Here is a 20,650-nt window from a genome sequence, read left to right as displayed (position 1 = left end):
TTCCTTGTTTCATGATGCTATTCTTGCTATAATCCCAGTGCACATGTTTGAATTTTTTAGATAGATTCTGTTAATTGTCTATTAAATATCATCACTCCCCTGCCCCTACAGAAACCATCAAGGGCACTTGTTGGCAGACTGTCATCGATGGGCGGTGTGAGATCAACATCAATGGAGCCACATTAAAGTCCCAGTGCTGTTCATCCCTCGGTGCTGCCTGGGGGAGCCCATGCACCCCATGCCAAGTCGGTAAGAAGCGGGTGCCGTGGCTCCTCTGCTCACTGGGCATTTTACTTGGGACAGGGAAGCCCGGAACTTTGTTCATTTAAGTTCACGTGGGAATTGTAGAAGATTTCGTTCTGATGACTTCAGTGAAACATGTTGCTATGTAGGAAATTAAGAGAAGTGTCAAGGGCAATAATTGTATGTGATTTGGTTAATGTATTCTTTTCTGTCACCACACTGTAACGTAGTTATCTGGTGTGGCTTTCCCAGATCAGCAATTCTTATTGGCTCTCTTAGAAGCTTCATGATTAAGGGTCCTGAGCTTTTTTACAGGCACGGATTTTCTTCCTCCAAAAAATATTGATGCAAAGGAACCAGAGTTCATGACTAAAGTTATTGCAAAACTGAGGTTTGAGAGCCTTGCTAATGATTCTGTTGATTCACTGTTTGGATATACAAATGTGTGAACTGATAATAGTGTGACTGCTGCAGGGCGTGAGACCTGCCGGTTCTAGACTTTGTTTTCCACATTTATGTTACAGTAATCCTATAGTATGATTCCTGTTTTAGGGGTCACAGCAAGAGGGAAATCGAGTCAGTTTCCTTCTTAGTCATCACCATAGTGTGCTCTTTAGATTATCTTTGAGTCTTTCAGAATCTCACAGATGGACTGAGCTTTATTCAAGGAGACATTTCATCCTTCTCCCTCACCTATACAATCTCAGTGACACTTTGTTGCCTCAGAATTATTCATAACAAAAAAATCAATTCCATGTTAAAGGGTCTGTCATGTTGCTAATATTGTGTCATAAAGTCTGGATATTGTTATCTCAGATTTGTTTTTTTGCTTTTTGTTTGTTTTTTTGATACAGATCCCATTTGTGGGAAAGGCTATTCAAGAATTAAAGGAACACAGTGTGAAGGTATTTATGATTATTTATAAATCATAAATTTCTGCATGCATGAAGAATGCTTGTATTAACTTGGACTGCATAAAGCTGTCATGTAACTTCCCAGTGAGAAATATGTAGCAGGAGAAAAAAAATAATGAGAACTGCCGAACCTGTAACAGACATGAATTTCACAAGCATGTGTGCGCTTGCCAGTGTCAGAGCTCTATGGCCAAAGGGCAGAGTGTCTTGAAAATGATTTAGGCTGACCATAGTTTTGAGTGACTACAATTTCAAAATGTTATCTATGGAGAAGAGAAAAAAGGAAGTTTGTGATGAGGCTATAAAACTTGGATTTCTCTTGATTTTGTCCTGGATTCTTTTGTTGTTATTGTTGTTTGTTTCATGGTTATGTATGATGAGAAAAGACACACCTCTATTGCCTCGTTTTTGAGAGTCTACGTGGATTCTTTCTACTTTCCTGTGATTTTTCTTTTCTCATGGAGTCCCGGATAGACAGACATAGGTCAGGGTGACTAACACAACCTGACATGACACAGCAGCTGAAAAATTTTAAAAACAGCAATTAGTCCCATATGTGGAATGAAATGAACTTTTTTTCCCTGCTAAAATAAAGAGGAACACTACAACCCCCACCCAAGAGCTTGCTTTCCAAATGATGACTGAATCCTTTGGCCTCTCTCTGGTCCAGACCCACTGTTAATAACTTATCTGACCTCAGCAGCTTATTTTTGTATACAAGTGGCCCCAGAGCAAAACAGCCCCCAAAAGGTGAATTTCCCCCTCTGCATTTATTTCTCTTATAAGGAAAGATTTAGAATTTTTTTTTTTTTCAATATCCCTGACTTGGAAAGTTATTTCTTCTAAAATAGAGACACAATGTGTGTGAGTTTCTTGACTAATGCTCCCCCTTTTTGGCATTAGCAAGTAAGTGCCTTTCTTTGGGTTAACTTGATGGTGAGTATTTTTCCAAAAAAAGTGCAGAGAACACAATGCTCTCCCTTAAGCAAACTGGGAAGGGCTAATATGTTTGAGACAGATGCAGCGAATGATGAACGAATGAACATGAGCATCTTCCAGCTCTCTCCAACCCAAGCTGGAACCACCAAGGCTTTGACAGGATAGCTCGAGACCATTGCTGAGTTAGAACTAGATACACACTTTCTTGGGACATCTCAGCACCTCTCAAAGGAGACCCTTTTGACTGGCCCCACATATTCCCCAGTGGTGGATTTTTTTCTGTGCTTATCTTCAAACTATTTCTTCTTTGCTAATTTGAAAGATCAGATTTCTGTTTCTTTTCTTAATTCCAGCCATCTGGTCTAGTAAAGCTAATTAAATGGCTCCTGGGAGCCTTAGCACTTCCCTGGTAGCTCAGATGGTAAAGAATCTGCCTGCAATGCAGGAGACCTGGGTTCAGTGCCTGGGTTGGGAAGATCCCCTGGAGAAGGGAATGGCTACCCACTTCAGTGTTCTTTCCTGGGAAATCCCATGGACAAGGGAACCCGGCAGGCTGTAGTCCATGGGATCACAAAGAATCAGACATGAATGGGTGACTAACACTTTCACTTGGGAGCCTTACCTGAGATGTCTATAGTACCCAAACTTGTCTCTAAGAACTCCCACAAACTCCCTGTTTTTACAACTCAAAAATTACTCCCTGGGACTGATAGAGAAACAATAATATCTTTGTTAGTGGATGAGCTCTGCCTGGTTGCTTTTTAAATGTCCTAGAAATTCTATATGAATTATTTAGAAGCAAACTAGTTTTCTACTTACTAAGTTCAAAATGGCCATTTTGGTTGTGGGAATATGACTCCCTGAATGGAATAAAGTAGAATTGTGCTATGCAAATGTATTAACTTCATGCTTTCTTTTTTTCTTCATAGATATAGATGAATGTGAAGTGTTCCCAGGAGTCTGCAAGAATGGCTTGTGTGTTAACTCCAAGGGATCATTTAAGTGTCAGTGTCCCAGTGGGATGACTTTGGACGCCACCGGAAGGATTTGCCTAGGTAAATAGTGAGCTCATTACTTTTCTAATGAACATTTCTTAACAGTTATTCAGAACTCAGAAGATAGAGCTGAATATTCAGTTCCAACTACAGACATACACACATCCCAAATTCAGCATTTCTATTAACATTCATAGTGGTTTCCTTGAAAAATAGCCTTCCTGACTCAGCTGTTTATTCCTTATAAAGACTAGGGAACCTGACGGTTCTTTATTGATATGTAATTATTCATTAAACTGCTACCATCACAGTTATTATTCTAGAGCTCTTAAATCTATCCTCCATATGCCATGGATATAGAATTCTAGGTGATCAGTAAGGAGAACATTTTTGCTTAATTGGAAACTGTAGCCTTAGCCTGTTAGGCAGGCCTGCCATTAGCCAGAAAGACAGGTCTTTTCAGGAAACTCCTGAGGGTATCAGCAGTAAAGACTGTAACAGCCTGAGTAGTGAACCTGAGGGAATGAGGGCTGTTGTCACCATCAGCCATGGTGCAACTCTCCATTGCAACTGCTAGAACCCAAGTGACAATGATGTGGAAGAGAAGAGACTGGACACAAAACTTTGATTTTTAGAAACCTGCCCTGTGGACTCATTGGTGGCAGATTTGAGATCCCACAGTCATGCATGTGGAGTCTTGGGCTTTTTCTGGTGTTACTGTTATGGTTTCTGACTCCCAGGAATAACATCCTTTGGATCACTGGTTTTGGAGTCCATGACTCTGGAAATGATGCTCAGCCACATTGTGTATCTGAAACCGTGTGACCCTGAAGAGCATTTTTAGTGAAAGGCCACTGTAGGTGGTTGAAAGAGTGGCATGCATTTAAGAGATACAGCTCCTTTATGAATTAGGATTAATCACCCTTTAAATGTGAAACTTTATGGTTTATAATGTAAGCAATGCAGAATATAAAAGCTGGAATTTATAACTATGGATGTCAGTTAATGCCATTTTGAGCCTTTGCTTCTTTGTTTAGGAGGATTCGGCGTTTAATGAGAACCTTTTTCCAGGTTCTTAAGTTGAAGGATGCTTCAGTGTTTAGTCTAGGATTCATTTTGAAATTAACCATCTTAATAGGGGCAACCCAAATGTGGAATTTCACAGAAGGCTTCCATAGCTTTCTAACATGAAAGGAAGCCCACATTCCCACGTGTATGCAGAAGAATATGCACATAAGCACATGTTGAGGTGAAAGAAATACGTGAGAAGAGGAATCAATGGCTCTTCTTTACTGCTTTCCCTCTCTAATCACAAGGAGGGCAGTCCTCATTTCAGAGTTCACCATTGCACCTCTCCAAAAATGAAGTGGATCTGAGGAAAGGGTGCTGGAGCCAGCTGAGATGTTTTCCATCGGGAAAGATTGCAGTTGGCTTTCAGCTAGAGCGATGTCAAGACATCATAGAGTACATGCATTGGTAATTAGCCTGCTTGGATGGTGAGGAATACATTTCCCAAAAGAGCATGGCAGGATTTCTCCGAATACTGCTGCTTCTGGGGAATTATCAGAATATGCCTAGCGTTGAAAGGGTTCTTACCACAGGAGGAGATGCAAAGACACATGAGCTGCCAGCAAGCCTTTATGAAGCAGGAAAACCCACCACAAAGCCTTTGAGGACAAAAAAATGAGTTTCAGTCAATAAGTTTATAGTAAATGACTATGTGTATTCCACTTGGCCTGACACCACGCTGGCAGCTTGAGGCAGTGAAAACAGAGTAGCTCTCCTCAGCCTGCCTCTGTTTGCTCCCTCCGGCAGATATCCGCCTGGAAACCTGCTTCCTGAGGTACGAGGACGAGGAGTGCACCCTGCCCGTGGTTGGGCGCCACCGCATGGACGCCTGCTGCTGCTCGGTCGGGGCAGCCTGGGGCACCGAGGAGTGCGAGGAGTGTCCCATGAGAAGCACGCCTGAGTACGAGGAGCTCTGTCCCAGAGGACCCGGGTTCGCCACAAAAGAAATTACAAATGGCAAACGTTTTTTCAAAGGTACAGTGGTTTCAGAGGTTGATTGATCTACTTTTAGGTCAATAGGATGCCTTTTCAGGAGTGCAGAGTTCTGCTAACAGAATTACAATAAATGTCATCAACGTGGTCATCCCTGGATCATCATCTCAGGATGCCTTCTTTGCTTTCTGAATTTCATATGGCAAAATATTCACTCCATTACGAAATTTCTTTTTCTACATCTCGGGGCTTCCTGTGGTCACTTTTCTCTCCCATCTAGTCACTATTAAGTATTATAGTAGATTTTGATACTATCCTAAAGCTAAGCATAAATGAAAGAAAAATCTTGGGAAATGTTTATGCCATCTGCTGAGGCCCTAGAGATGACCTTCATCTTGTCATCTGTGGTTCATGTATTTGCAGTATTCATTTGAGGTATTCATGTCACTGTGGTCCACCTGAGTATAGATAATGGTGTGGGAAACCCAGTGGCAGGCCCTTCTTGTCCAAATGTGCTGAAATTCATTCCTGTAGCAAACATACTCCAGTGACTTAAGATAGTTCAAATTTTATCTTCTTTTGCTAAACATAAAACCCATGTTAAGAAAAAAGAAGTCACAGATTTAATCTAATTCCAAAATTGAGTTACCCTTTTATGCACCATGATACAAGAACGTGTTTACTTCAGCATGTGGAAAAAATCATAATTGGTTACTCAAAATTCCAGTTATTCAGGGATGCCCAACTTTAGCTCCCACTGTAGAATTTTATGTCACTTTCCCATTGTGTCTGAGCCTACTTGTTATACTTCACAATTAAATGAACTTATAAAAATGGGAAGTGAGTATATAAATATTACCATCCTTAATTAAAAAGTATAGACTCTTTTCCTACTGAGCATTTGGTTCAAAAAGTCCTAGAGATAAAGTTGTACTGTCTAGAGAGAGAGTTTCTAGGTGGCCTTCTTACATGTCTTTCAAGTAAATTCAGAGAAACTTAGGTGATTTGAATTCAAAGGTTGTGGTGGTCCATTGCCAGAGAAGGACTAGATGTTCCTGAGATTTAATCTGCCAGTTCTGTCTCTCATAACATTTGGTAGAAATGAACTTGATTTCTTAAGCTCTAGGTCTTGCTTTAGAAAGGCCCCTATAAAGGGAAACTCAAATCACATGTTACAAGTGCAGTCCCCACATACGTAAGAAATACTTGTACACTTTAATTGTATTAATGAAACCTTCATATTAATTGAGAAAATATTTAAAATTAGTACTCCTTATTTAGAATGTGTTTTAAATAGTATACAGCATCTATAAATAATTTAAATTATAAATGACATCTCTTTTGAAATTATTTTTAGGTATTAAAAACATGTCAGGAAGCATAAATGAATATCTCATTCTGCTACATACTCAATTTGGTTGCTATAGGACAGTCTATTTGAAAACCTTTTATATGCTTTACATGTAGACACTAGTGACTTTAGAATTTTTATTCATCCATTCAGCAAATAGTTCAGTGTTTGGTATGTATCAGATAGTGTTCTGGGCTTTAGAAGGCCAAATAAACCCACTCTTTACTTCTTTAATAAAACTTTCTAAAATGGAGACGTTTAGAAGTCTAAAACTGTTTACAAAGTCCTATTTCTGGTAGTCATCACATCTTTTAAAAGTGTATGACCAAGACCTTAAATCAAGCCCTTCTGTCTCCCTGGGTTTCACATGGGGTGTGGATTCCTCCTAATGGATCACTTACGGATTTGTCCCACACTGAATTTTTCTTGAAGACATCAACGAGTGTAAGATGATTCCCAACCTGTGCACCCACGGCAAGTGCAGGAACACCATTGGCAGCTTCAAGTGCAGGTGTGACAGCGGCTTTGCTCTGGATTCTGAAGAAAGGAACTGCACAGGTCAGTGAAGGGGCTCACCCTGGAGAGACACCCTTGGGCACGCATAGTCCTTAACGTGTGGCCGCAAGAAGTAAAGCTGTTCTGATGCTCACCTGCTGCCTACTTACCGCTCTTGTGCAGATATCGATGAATGCCGCATATCCCCTGACCTCTGTGGCCGAGGCCAGTGTGTGAACACCCCCGGGGACTTTGAGTGCAAGTGCGATGAAGGCTATGAAAGCGGATTCATGATGATGAAGAACTGCATGGGTGAGTGCGTGACCACTGGATCAGCCCAGGGAAGAAACAAGCCAAGACGCTTAGGTGACTCATCCCCTGTGAGGGTTCTCCCTGCTCCCCCAGTGCACTGGTCTTCTGACCAGTGAGTCAGGCATTGGTCTGTGGCAAAGGGAGACTGACGTATGGAAGGAATGAGGGAATTTGTGCTGTGGGGTGGCGGGTGGTCTGTAGGTCCCTGAGAAGTGACCTGGAATAGACACCCTGGGGAAGAAAGAACAATTCAAATACAAGCTGTTTTAGGAGTCACATTCTAGAGTTTCTATTCATCATTTCTCTAAAAGGAGATTAATTAAGATAGTTGCATTAGGTTAGGTTCCCTAGCAACAGGCCTGAGATGGGGATACTTTTTGAGTGCTCTTAGGAGAAACCTGTAAGAAAGGGAGGGAAGCAGCTTAGGGCAGGGGAGGAATAGAAGCAAAGTGTTAGGCTGGATTTTAGCTTTAACCTGATCCCCCAAGGGCCTTGGGGTGTGAACAGCGCCCAAGAGTTGTTCCAACTCAAGGCCAGGGAGCTGAGATTTTATACTCCCGGGTCAGTTTGGCTATGAGCCGCCCCCAACATGGGAGGGGGTATAATTTCTCACCTCCCAGCCATTTCTGAGTGAGGTGGGTAGCAGTTCTCCCAGAAGGGAGCCTGTGAGCCGCTAGCAGCCAGGACTCGCAGCCACTGGGTGCTGCATGTACTGACCAGGTCGTGGGGGTCTGGGGTAGGACACCTCCCACATCTTCAACAGGGGTCATTTCCGTGTTGCAGATATCGACGAGTGTCAGAGAGATCCGCTGTTGTGCCGAGGAGGCGTGTGCCTGAACACTGAGGGAAGTTACCGCTGTGAATGTCCTGCTGGCCATCAGCTGGCCCCCAACATCTCGGCGTGTATAGGTAAGGAGGAAGACCACTGACCTGTGGCCGGTCATTCGGCCCACATCTTAGTCAGAGTCAGAGGCTGATGGCTGCCTCTTTGCTATTCTTGTTTTCTAAACAGACATCAACGAGTGTGAACTGAGCGCACACCTCTGCCCCCATGGCCGCTGCGTGAACCTCATAGGAAAGTACCAGTGTGCCTGCAACCCTGGCTACCACTCAACCCCTGACAGGCTGTTTTGTGTTGGTAAGTTCTGTAGCTTATGCTATTTCTTATTTTCTTTAGTCTCTTTCTGAAGCACTCAAGCCATGTTCTCTGAGTTCCATCTCCATCACTAGTTGCTTTTATTTAATGTTTCCAGTTTTCCTGGAAGTAGAAGTCTTCTCATGGTAGCTCATGATCTTTGGATCTGGCCTCCCTCATCTGTTTAAAGAACCAGTTCAGTGAAGACTGTAGAATGTTTTAGCTCCAGCAAGTACCGTTTGACCCACGCTGCTCTAACTAGTGAACGGTAGCATATGCTTTGTTTCTGCATGTGCACACTCAGGCACATCAGCAAGTGATTACTGACTGCCTGAAATAAGTGTAGTTTGGTGAGTGCTGAGAGAAAGACAAAAGGCACAGGGTGTGATCTCCACCCTTAGGTGGTTTGGAGCAGCTCAGATGCCAAAGAATAATTATTGGGAAGAAGACCATAGTATGTTTATAGCTCACAGAGCAATAGAAGCCAGGTCTGGCACTCCTTAAAAATGGAGTTTTGTGGGACAGGCATTTTGCTTTGTGGCTAGCCCTGGGGAGGTTTAGTTGTACTGGGAAGAGTAGCGCAGAAAGCCCTGTGGCTTTATTGTGCTCAGAGTCAAAGTGAAACCTTGTAGAAAACGGCCAGTTTTTGCCTGCGTTGGGGTATACCCCATGTGGGACTGCCAAGTCTCACATGGTTTCCACCCAAAATCATAAATCAGCCCAGATTCTTCTGATGCATGGCCCCAAGCAACTCAGAACTCCAACTCAGGCCCTTAAAGGGGACTGAAACTTCAGCCAAACTGAGTGTCAAGTTTGTAAGGGAATCCGTGACCCAGAGAATTTCACCACATGACCATTGTTGTCAGTGAGGTGTGTTCTAGCACCCGGTACTTCTCCTGTATTGCATGTGGCACACCATGTATTGTATCATTAATCATTCATCTAACTCCCCAACTACAGTGTAAGTGTTATAAAGGCAGTAAGTATGTCCATTTCATTCATGTTAGGGTCTCATCTCTAGCACACAGTTCAGTTCATTTCAGTTCAGTCGCTCAGTCATGTCTGACTCTTTGCAACCCCATAGACTGTAGCACACCAGGCTTCCCCGTCCATCACCAACTCCTGGAGCTTGCTCAAACTCATGTCCATCGAGTTGGTGATGCCATCCAACCATCTCGTCCTCTATCATTCCCTTCTCCTCCCACCTTCAATCTTTGCCAGCATCAGGGTCTTTTCCAATGAGTCAGTTCTTCAAATCTGGTGGCTAAAATATTGGAATTTCAGCTTCAGCATCAGTCTGTCCAGTGAATATTCAGGATTGATTTCCTTTAGGATGGACTGGTTTGATCTCCTTGCAGTCCAAGGGACTCTCAAGAGTCCTCCAACACCACAGCTCAAAAGCATCAATTCTTCAGTGCTCAGCTTTCTTTATAGTTCAACTCTCACATCCATACATGACTACTGGAAAAGCCATAGCTTTGATTAGATGGACCGTTGTTGGCAGAGTAATGTCTCTGCTTTTTAATACGCTGTCTAGGTTGGTCATAGCTTTTCTTCCAAGGAGAAAGCATCTTTTAATTTCATGGCTGCAGTCACCAACTGCAGTGATTTTGGAGCCCAAGAAAATAAAGTCTATCACTGTTTTCATTGTTTCCCCATCTATTTGCCATGAAGTGATGGGACTGGATGCCATGATCTTAGTTTTCTGAATGTTGAATTTTAAGCCAACTTTTTCACTTTCCTTTTTCACTTTCATCAAGAGGCTCTGTAGTTCTTCACTTTCTGCCATAAGGATGGTATTATCTGCATATCTGAGGTTATTGATATTTCTCCCAGCAATCTTTTTTTTTTTTTATTTCTCCCAGCAATCTTGATTCCACCTTATGTTTCATCCAGCCTGGCATTTCGCATTATGCATATAAGTTAAATAAGCATGGTGACAGTATACAGCCTTGATGTACTCCTTTCCCAATTTGGAACCAGTCTGTTGTTCCATGTCCAGTTCTAACTGTTGGTTCTTCACCTGCATCCAGATTTCTCAGGAGGCAGGTCAGGTGGTCTGGTATTCCCATCTCTTTCAGAATTCCCCACAGTTTGTTGTGATCCACACAGTCAAAGGCTTTGGCATAGTCAGTAAAGCAGAAGTAGATGTTTTTTTGGAACTCTTTAGCACACAGTAATTGTGCAGTTAGTATTGTTGAAGGAACCAAATGATACAGTGACTTGCAGTTGCCCTGGAATGCTCTTATAATTTTGTATTTTGTTTTACTTGACCCATACATACGTGAGATATTCAAACATGGGCCATCATCACATAGAGGAAGGTAATATTATTTTCCTTTTTCTTAGACATTGATGAATGCAGCATAATGAACGGTGGCTGTGAGACCTTCTGCACAAACTCTGAAGGTAGCTACGAATGTAGCTGTCAGCCAGGATTTGCACTGATGCCTGACCAGAGGTCCTGCACAGGTAAGTAGGTTTTAGCTTCCTGGAAACTCTCAATAACAGGTCCCTACGTGGAGTGGTTCAGGGCCTGGGCTTTGGAGTCAGACAGTCCTGACTTCTAGTCTTTGTTTTGTCACATGGTTTAGCTGTATGTCCTTGATGAAGATCGTTGACATCTGATCCCTCATCTACAAAATGGGGTTCAGATTGCCTGTATGGAAGAATATGTACAGCATTTAGCATAGTACCTGGCACATGCTCAGTAAGTGCAATATAAAATACAGTACCTGGCACATGCTAAGTAAGTGAAATATAAAATAGATTTTCTTCATTGATTAGAATTTTGAAGAATCTGATCTTATGGCCTATTTCAGTGCTACTCAGGGTATGTTCTTTGGACCAACATCAGCATCACCGAGAATATGTTAGAAATGCAAAATCTCGGTCCTCCCTCTCACCCACACCTACTGAATCAGGAACCCGTGCAGGTGGATCTCAGTAATCTGTTCTCTCAAGCCTTCCAAGTGATTTTGGATGCATGATAAAATTTGAGAACTGCTGATATAATTTATACTTCCCGCTGCATCACCTGGGCTAGAAGAGCCATGTAGTCAGAGATGGGAAATGAAGTGGGTAATATAAGTTTTAATTTTGGCTCAGATTAAGAAGAAAACTTAGGTTTAGGAACCAAAATTATGGTACTGGACCTAGTAAAATCTCCCTTAAAATCACTAGGTATAAATTTGGCTATAAAATTAGAATTTGAAAATAGATATTTATGCTAAAAATACATCTAAGTAGATAGGCTTATTTTCAGCATTTTTTTAATCTTAAAATATCTATAAAACAGCAAATAAGAGACTTAGGCATTTAAATTTGAAAGTTAGAAAAATAAGATTCATGATCTTTTGAATGATAAATTTATATCAGAGATAAAAGTACAAATTAAATGATGGTCTTTTAAGAGCATGTGGACCTCCATCCTGAACTGTATGCTATAGATCTTGAAAATGATTCTCCCTTGTTTTACCCAAGATAACCTGATGGGATCATTTATGCAAAGCATTATTTGGATTTCAGAGCAAACAGTCCTGTGCGAGCAGGCTGAGTTTACTTGACTTGGGTCAGTTAACTTTTTCATCACTGGTGAATGGAACCCTTGTCAGCAGCATGTCATCGTTGGCTTTATTCTCTGCAGACATTGATGAGTGTGAAGACAACCCCAACATCTGTGATGGTGGTCAGTGCACAAACATACCTGGAGAGTACAGGTGCTTGTGTTATGATGGATTCATGGCATCTGAAGACATGAAGACTTGTGTAGGTAAGCAAAGAAGAAAGGATCTTCCAATTTGCTGGTTATTCACAAGTGCTATTGCATCACATAGACTTGTTTCAGTAGTGAATATATCCGATGGGAAAAGTAAAAATATTTAGGAGCATAGTACTAATCGTATTCCAAAGTTAACATTCCAAGAAGCATCTTTCTTGTGACTGTGCTATGATGCTCATGTCAGTATGTTATATGGACTGAGCTAACACTTGGTCAACTCCAGAGGGACATTTCTTTTATGTCTGTGCATTATTTTTGGCCATTTAACCCTCCTTTTGGTCTGCCTAGAGTTTGTCTTTTCAAATGTTTGCAAGGTAGCAAAATTGACTTTTGACAAGAATGCAGTACATTCTAGAATTGATTGTTTTGGAGGGTTTCTATTACTGTCTTCAAATCTGTCAGACTTTTTAAAGCAATTATCTAATCTGCCTTTAATTCCATTCAGTATATTTTTAATCTCAGACATTGTAGTTTTTACCTCTAAAAGTTTGATTGGGTCTTTTTCTGGTATCTTCAATGTCTCTACTTAATATGCCCAATCATTTCTCTAGCTTTTTAAATGCAGGGAATATAGTTACAATAACAGTTTTCAGGTCCTTGTCAACTAATTCTATTACCTATGTCAATTCTAGTCCATTTCAATAAATCGACTTTCCTTTTTATTATGGGCCATATTTTCCTCTGTCATTGAATGCCTGGTAACTTTTGATTGGATGCTGGTGGTGGTTTAGTCCCTAAGTCATGTCCAACTCTTTGAGATTGCATGGGACGATAGCCTGCCAGGCCCCTCTGTCCATGGGATTTCCCAGGCAAGAATACTGGAGTGGGTTGCCATTTCCTTCTCCAGGGATTGGATGCTAGACATTGTAAATTTTGCCTTACTAGGTCCTGAATATATTTGAATTCCTAGAAAAGTTTCTGAGCTTTGTTTTGGAACATAGTTAAATTATCCGGAAACAGATAGGTCCTTTCAAAGTCTTGCTTTGAAGCAGCAGTTGGGTTGGGCTTATTTTCTCTTATTGCCAAGGCAAGATCCTCCTGGATACTCTATTTGCTTCCCTGTAGATGATGAGGTTTTCCAGTCTGTCTGGTAAGAACAAGTACAATTTTGTGCCTTCTGGGAACTCTGATGATTATTCCCTCTAATTCTTTTGGATGATGCTTCCTCCAGATTTAAGAGTTTCCTTACATGAATATACTGGTCACTACTCTGGGTATTGTTTGGGTCCCTCTGCAGATCACTGTAGTTCTGTGTGTGTGTATGTATGTACATCTCTTTTCTGTCCTTTACTTGGCCCTATGAACTCTGGCTACCTTGGCCTTCCACCTTTACCTCTCCAACTCATGGACATTTCCTGGTTCCATCTGCCATACCGTTCTCTGTGCTACTGCTTTAAAACTCCCTGCACAGTAATCTGGGGCATTTGTAGGATCCACCTGGTTTCTTTCTCTCATTGATCATTGTCTTTGTTGTCTATATTGTCCTTTTTTGTTGTTTTTATTTTAAATGAGAAGGTAAATTTGGTTCTTATTACTCCATCATGGTCAGAAACAAGAGTCTAGAATTGCAAATATTTAAATTATATCACATTTGTATCTTTTGAAAATGCTTACCAAATATTTGTGAAGTCCTCAAAATTAAAGTATGTCATTCAAAGTAAAGAAATGAATGTCATAAGAAAAGATAATTTTTAATTAGGGAAAGATTTAGAGTTTGTAACCATCTACCCTTAGACTATTAGTTCATCTATCTCTTCTTTCAAACTATGGAACTAAAATGTTAAAATCATGCAGTCTGCATTAAAATTTTCATCTTGCAACAGAATGTGCTGTTTTAAAAAGTTTTCCAGACTGTCAGAGAAACAGGCTCTGGTTGAGGACCAGACGTAGAGTGAATTAGTTTATTTGATTACTTGACCTCCTTCTTGTGGTCCAGATAAAAAGCCAGTCTGCAGGGTTAGCCTTCAATGTAGAAAGCATTGAGCTATGTAATTGTTATGTAGTTGAGCTATGTAAATATACTTTTATTTGTGTGAAAACATTTCATCTTTTCTATTTATTTGTCATAGTTGCTTTATCTCAGGGAGAATCTGTCAGTGATATCAAACAAATGGTTACATGTATTAATAATATCTGTATTTTACAGATGTCAATGAATGTGATCTGAATCCAAATATCTGCCTAAGTGGAACCTGTGAAAACACCAAAGGCTCATTTATCTGCCACTGTGATATGGGCTATTCAGGCAAAAAAGGAAAAACAGGCTGTACAGGTATGTTTCTTCCAACTGAACAATAAAACCTTTAGTGGTTAAGAGATTGCTACCATAATTATAGATTAATATATGTTTTAAAAACTATTAATATTTTAATTGCACTATAAAGCATTTTTCATTAACTTAGCCTGCACTTCTTTGAAACTTGTCACATTTTAGATTGAATCTAAGATGAGGTTTTTTTTTTTCCCCTTTACCTATGAAAAAAGGCATATGAGAAAAATTGCCACCATAAATAACTCTATAAATATCAACATTTTATGAGGTTAAAAATAGCATTTTATGTCAAAGTTGTTAACATGATAATTACCAAACATTCGTATCTCTTTATTAAAGTCAACTTTTCCCAATAGCCTCCATTGTCAACTCTTTCTTTACTGTTTTATAAGTGAAATTACTTTTTGAAGAAACACATCCTACAATTCATATATTTCCTCAGTTCTCATCAGTCTTCAATTATTTTTAAATTAGTGTGCTTTTGATGCATTAAATTGCTTTAGCCCTATAGATTCCTGCAGATCTCATGAAGTGGTAATTAAACCATAAGTCTTGCTTGCTTAATACTAGTAGCACAAAAGGTCTTTTCATAATATTTGTAGGCGACTATTCAATTAAACATCAAATGGAGGAAGTCACTCTGAGTGAATAATATTGTTTCTAAGTGTTAATTGGTTTTCAAACTTGAGGCAATGATGGAGTAGTACATGGAATAATAAAGTTTTACTGTAGTCACCTAAAGTAATAAAACAGATGATGGGATATAGCATAATTTAAGACACAGTGAAGGAACTTCCCTGGTGGCGCGGTGGTTAAGAATCCACCTGGCAACGCAGGGGACACCGGTTCGATCCCTGATCCAGGAAGATTCCACATGCCATGGGGCAGCTCAGCCCATGCACCACAACTACTGAAGCCTATGCACCCTGGAACCCGTGCTCTGCAACAAGAGAAGCCACCACAGTGAGAAGCCTGCTCGCCTCAATTAGAGAGTCCCTGCTCTTCGCAACTAGAGAAAGCTGGTGTGCAACAATGAAGACCCAGCGCAGCCAAAAATAAATAAATTTTAAAATAAAATACAAAACCCACACATGATGGAGACCATGATGGACCTGAATTAGTTAACCGCATAATTTCTTTACAAATAATAGACTTTTATTTCAAAAGCCAGTTTGGTAAGCCATTGTAACTTAAACATTAAAATACTTGCTGAGTGGTGATGTTAATTGATGTTAGTTATATCAGTCTTTTTTAATAAAGTTTATAATATATGTGCTATCATTTCAAACTGTTCAATAATGCAATTTCAAAAATGTAGATATACAGATGTCACCAATAAATTGCTGTTCATTCAAAAATGACAGATTTTAGCCAAGTTATAAAAAGAAGCATGTAGCTAGAATGCTTTCATGCTCACTATATTAGTCTTCATATGAAGCATGACTAGGTTTCCATTCTGTTACATGGCACAAAGTTTAAAATCTCTAGTCCTCATGTGTTCCCTGGAGTACAAATGATGCTTATATCAGCATGTGTGTGGTTCAAGATTTATTTTTAGCTTTCAGTAACAATTTAAGACTTAGGGTAAGGGGTGTTGGTCTGGTAGTAACACAAGGGAAGGTAGGACAGTTCTATATTTCATTTTACCTAGTAGAGGCTAATACTGTTGTTTGGCCAAGTTGAAGTCACTGCAATTCAACCCAGAGAACCATGATACTTATGAAGGGAGACGTTAATCCAATGGGACAGTCTTTATTCCCTATAAGAAAAAGATCGCTAGAATTTCATACTCTAAATTCCAGCTAAAGAGTCATGGGCAGAGGTTGACTGTTTTAGATCTCTTACCATGAAGAAAGCTTAAATTTTCATACAACATTAATATTATTTTAGGTAAATAAGGTATAATGTATGTAATGTCCTTGGCACAGTGATTGGCATATAGTATCTGGTCACTAAATAGTAGTTATTGTTGTCATTATAAAATGAGGCACATAAAAAAAAAAAATGAGGCACATAGACACAGTGTCTAGAGGCCATTTTAATTAAAAACATAACTTCTAGTCTAGCAGAATTCTGTGCTGCTATTTACTAAGATGCTTGAGATCAGTTTAAAGAAGGAAAATCTTACTCTCTATATTAAAAAGCTTGTTTTTTGTAACTGAGTTTATACAGACATTAGGCTATAGGTACAAGAGCTGTTGTACTCCACATTAAATGACATGACCCCAGTTTTACATTAAGAACAGCAGTCTTTTAGTAAATTGCATAAACAGAAACATGGATTTGAAGTCCAAGAAATATTCTGTATCTTCCCCCAAGGGCCAGCATCCCCTCTTCCCACTTCAAATTATAGCCTAAAATGATTTTTCAATTGCATAAAATTCAGCTAGTACTGTAGGGAGAAGAATTGAATTTCATGGCCTTTTTGATATCATAGTAGCATGGCATATGATAGTTTCATGTAATGGAGTAGAATTCTGAATTTTATTCCTAATTCTTTTACTGGTTCAGGAGCTTGGGGAAAATCACCAGGGTGCTCTATAGTTATGCAAGTGTTCCCCTTGGGTTAGAAGCCCTGCAGTGGAGGATGGAGGAGAGGGTGCCTTAGGGCAGGAAGAAAAGAGGTTTTCTGTAAATGCTGCTATTAACAACCAAGGGTATCACATTGGATTGGAAATGACTTACACAAACAGGAATTGGCAGCAAGTTTGGTATACTTAAAAACAAGTTTTTAAAAATCTGAGCCAAATTTTTTTTTTTTTTTTTTTTAATCCCATCTAACTGGGACTCTTTTAGCCTGCTATTAGTTTAAAATTAGTGTCACTTACAACTTAGAATACCATCAGGTTACCTTGGTGATAGTACTTTAAAGACAAGTGTTTATAATGTCCCAGGCAACTAATGTAAATAGAGATATATATCTTGCCTAATGGGATAAGAAACCTTGCAACAAATCACAATGAAGAACAAACCTGGAAATATATTTTGATGATAGATAAATGAAATATATCTACTTATATTTCTGTACATGTATAATATGTACATGTATATTTTAAATGAGTACCTTGTAAAGGAGTCATAAAAATATGTATGCTATTTCATAGAGAGGAATTTTGTTTCATGAGAACTTAAAAAATGTCCTCTGGGTTCCATTACAGCTTTGTCTAAATATTTCAGCTCCCCTGTCATTACTGATTGTTTCCATTTTAACAAATAAACATGTTTTTTCCCCCCAATCACTTTAGCAGTGTTCAGAATCCACCCACTGACTTACATTCCCAGCCCACACAGATGTTAAGGGTTTCTTCTTGCTCCTTAAGCTTTGTTCAAATTGTGGATAAGGCTGAGGGGAACGTTCGATTTAATGAAAGGAGAAGAGACGTTTTCTTGTAACCTAGAACATGGCTTTTCTATCCTTGGCTTATGGGGGCTGGATTACAGGTTTTCCTGTGGTCCACACATTACAAGGAATGTGTGTTCTGATTCTCATTCTGACTCTTCTGCTTCTCATTCTACACAGTTGTGATCAGACAACGGTTTGGAAGAAGGAACACTGGGTTTCTGCTAGGTGCCATTCTTGGTGGCTCCTAGCTTTCTCATGCTAATCTGTTAGAACCACCTCCTATCAGGTGCTTCCTCAGTCAGTTAGTGAGTAAGGCATACAATTTTTTTGGAATATCAGTTATTTTATTTATTGGAGTATAGTTGCTTTACAGACATACAATTAAAATCAGGATTGTTTTCAGTTAAAATAGCATGGGTAATTCAATATTCTGTAATGGCCCATAGGAGAAAAGAATCTTTAAAAAAAAGGAGTGGATTTATGTGTATGTGTAACTGATTCACTTTGCTGCCCACCTGAAACTAATACAATATTGTAATTCAACTATACTCCAATAAAAAAAAATTTAATAGCGAGATTGCTGGACAATTCCATTTCAGTCTTTCTGCTTTTCATAGGAGACATGTTGCTGTGGGTGTAGTCCATGAAAGAGAATCATATACCTCAAAACCACCAGCCCTCAGTGAAAATTTGCCCTCATTTCCTTCCAGCTCCTTATCACTGCTAATTGTCCTGCACTGGCTGTTAGCCTGTGAAAACTCCGTGGGTGTTCAGTTAAATAGTCTTGGCTCAAATTTGGGTCCAAATTGAAAAATCCAAGCAGCCTTCATGTTTGGCCTTTCCATTCACTCTAAGGTCCTCTTCCTCATCGCCTCCCCGCAGAGATTCCACGGGGTGCCAGCCCTGCTGGACTCGATGCCCAGAGACTGACCCCCGCATGGCAGGCAGGCAAGCATGTGAGTGGGTGACACAGCCTCTCCCGACCTGGCTGTCCAAGGAGGCCAGAGCAGCTCAGAGCACAAGCTCTTTCTCAAATGTCAGATTCAAGTGGAACCCACCCAGGACCTGGGCGTGGGGTCTGCCCAGACCACACCCTTGCTCTTCACAAGAGCCACGCCAGCGGGACCTTGGCGTCTCTGTGAGGGAGCTTTGGTGGGGTGAAGGAGGTTGCAGTGTCAGCCCTAAATTTGAATTTCTTTGCTTTTCTTGGCTTGTGCTTAATCTTAAAAAGGAATTTTCTGTCTGGAGCGAACTTGTGGGGGAAAGAGAACATTTGTGCAGAAAGAGATGTTCTTGGCAAGCATGTACTTTGTTTGCTTCACATTATTGAAGAGTAGTGTGTTTGAATACGGTGTTTTTGTTTGCTTCTTTCCCTTATGGCTCAGTTTCCCCTTCTGTTTGCTTTTACAGTGATGTACAGTCTTAGGCCCAAGTCTGCCATGGAAGCAGTTAATGAATAATAGTTTGTGTGTACACGCACATACACACACACATGCAGAAAACTTTTATTCAGCGATGCCTTTAGACTTTATGACCAAGTCTTTTTAATTCATTTGTTGTATACCAGTAGTGTAAGCTATTGAGATAATGACTTATGCGAAGATTCACAAATGGGCTCCTGAGTTACTCTCTCTCCTTCTATTCCAAAGCCCACGATACATGGCCTCCTCTTGCAAACATAATTTCTTTTTGCCCCGAAAACATGTGGTGAAACTGCAAATATTTTCTTGCATTAGAAATTTATGTTTGTATATTGTTAATGGTAAAAAAAAAAAAAAAACAAGAAGGCAGACCCTCCTTTTTTTAAAAAAAAAATAGTTATTTTCTTAATAGAAATTAAATATGGAAGGTAAAAAACCCACATGAAAAGATTATCTTTGGTCATATGAAAATTGAAAAGGAAAAGATAATAAGATAACTATATTAACAGGCTATGGATCATCTCTGAAAATTGTACTTAGTAGAAAAGATGAGTGAATATTTCTCTAAGTCTATTAATACTCAACCAAGATATCTGAAAGCAGACTTCTCATCAGGACTTAGAACAAAGTCCTGAGGTGACTGAAGAAATCAGCTTGATCTTAGGCAGCCGTGGCTGAAGACAAAGCGCATCAAACAGGGTATGTGAAACTGAGTTCCAGGTGCTTCAGGCTCTTCTCACTGACCTTGGGACCCTGGCAAGTTCTCAAGCCTTTAGGGACCTCTGTTTCCTCCTCTGAGAAATCGGGGATTAGGAAAGTCATATCCTAAGTTCTTTGCACTTAGAAAATTCCTTGATTCTTTAACATCTGGAGGTTTCAACTCTTAGGCAATGGAAATTCATTGTTTCTGCCTACCTCAGAGATCAGGACACATAAAGGAGGGCCATTAAGGCAGGACACTGCAGGGAGTGATTATCTGAGGAAGAAGGAAGTGTCCGTGGCCCTGCCTGGGAGCCTGGAGTTCAGGCTTATTTTCTTGAATTCCCTGCTTATTTACCACTATTATCCCTCGGCTGGCCCTCCTCCTCATTTCCTTGGAATGTGCCATGCTCAATTAGTCAGTTGGTTAAAGCTCCCAGTCACAAGTTTAAAGCTGCCTGGTATGTGCCTCTCTTGACCTGCCTTAATAACTCAGTAGGTTCATGTGGCTGCCAAGGTTACTTTAAAATTCACCTATACAATACATGTTGCTATAAGGACATTCTTCCAGGCATGTTTTCATTTCACTTATTAGTGATACTGCAAAGTATTTTTGTAGGAAAAAAATGGCATTATCGTATTTTGTGTTTGCTCTAGAAGCTATAAAGAAGCCAAATGATCTCAGGACCATTTCAGAACTGCAGATGGAGTATTTGGCAAATAGCATGCTTCCAAACACTTTCAAACCA

General features: G+C 40.0%; 1 protein-coding gene across 2 annotated transcripts in view; it reads left to right on the top strand.

Annotated features, from left to right (window-relative positions):
• Nucleotides 1-20,650, top strand: part of FBN1 (fibrillin 1) — a 258,201-nt gene that overhangs the window by 161,193 nt on the left and 76,358 nt on the right. Inside the window, exons 21-32 of one of the 2 annotated variants that reach the window (XM_061157088.1) lie at nucleotides 112-249; nucleotides 1,098-1,148; nucleotides 3,026-3,151; nucleotides 4,907-5,134; nucleotides 6,876-7,001; nucleotides 7,122-7,250; nucleotides 8,034-8,159; nucleotides 8,263-8,388; nucleotides 10,735-10,857; nucleotides 12,032-12,157; nucleotides 14,313-14,438; nucleotides 15,275-15,704. In XM_061157088.1, coding sequence (XP_061013071.1) covers nucleotides 112-249; nucleotides 1,098-1,148; nucleotides 3,026-3,151; nucleotides 4,907-5,134; nucleotides 6,876-7,001; nucleotides 7,122-7,250; nucleotides 8,034-8,159; nucleotides 8,263-8,388; nucleotides 10,735-10,857; nucleotides 12,032-12,157; nucleotides 14,313-14,438; nucleotides 15,275-15,405 — 1,556 coding nt within the window. In that variant the 3' untranslated portion in view covers nucleotides 15,406-15,704. Of the gene's footprint in view, nucleotides 1-111; nucleotides 250-1,097; nucleotides 1,149-3,025; nucleotides 3,152-4,906; nucleotides 5,135-6,875; nucleotides 7,002-7,121; nucleotides 7,251-8,033; nucleotides 8,160-8,262; nucleotides 8,389-10,734; nucleotides 10,858-12,031; nucleotides 12,158-14,312; nucleotides 14,439-15,274; nucleotides 15,705-20,650 lie in introns of those variants that run through there. The other variant, XM_061157087.1, reaches the window with a different exon arrangement.

This window comes from Dama dama, chromosome 12 (assembly GCF_033118175.1).
Source record: "Dama dama isolate Ldn47 chromosome 12, ASM3311817v1, whole genome shotgun sequence".
Lineage (NCBI taxonomy): Eukaryota > Metazoa > Chordata > Mammalia > Artiodactyla > Cervidae > Dama > Dama dama.
Note: the sequence above shows the minus strand (reverse complement) of the source record. Positions and strands in the feature narration are given on the sequence as shown.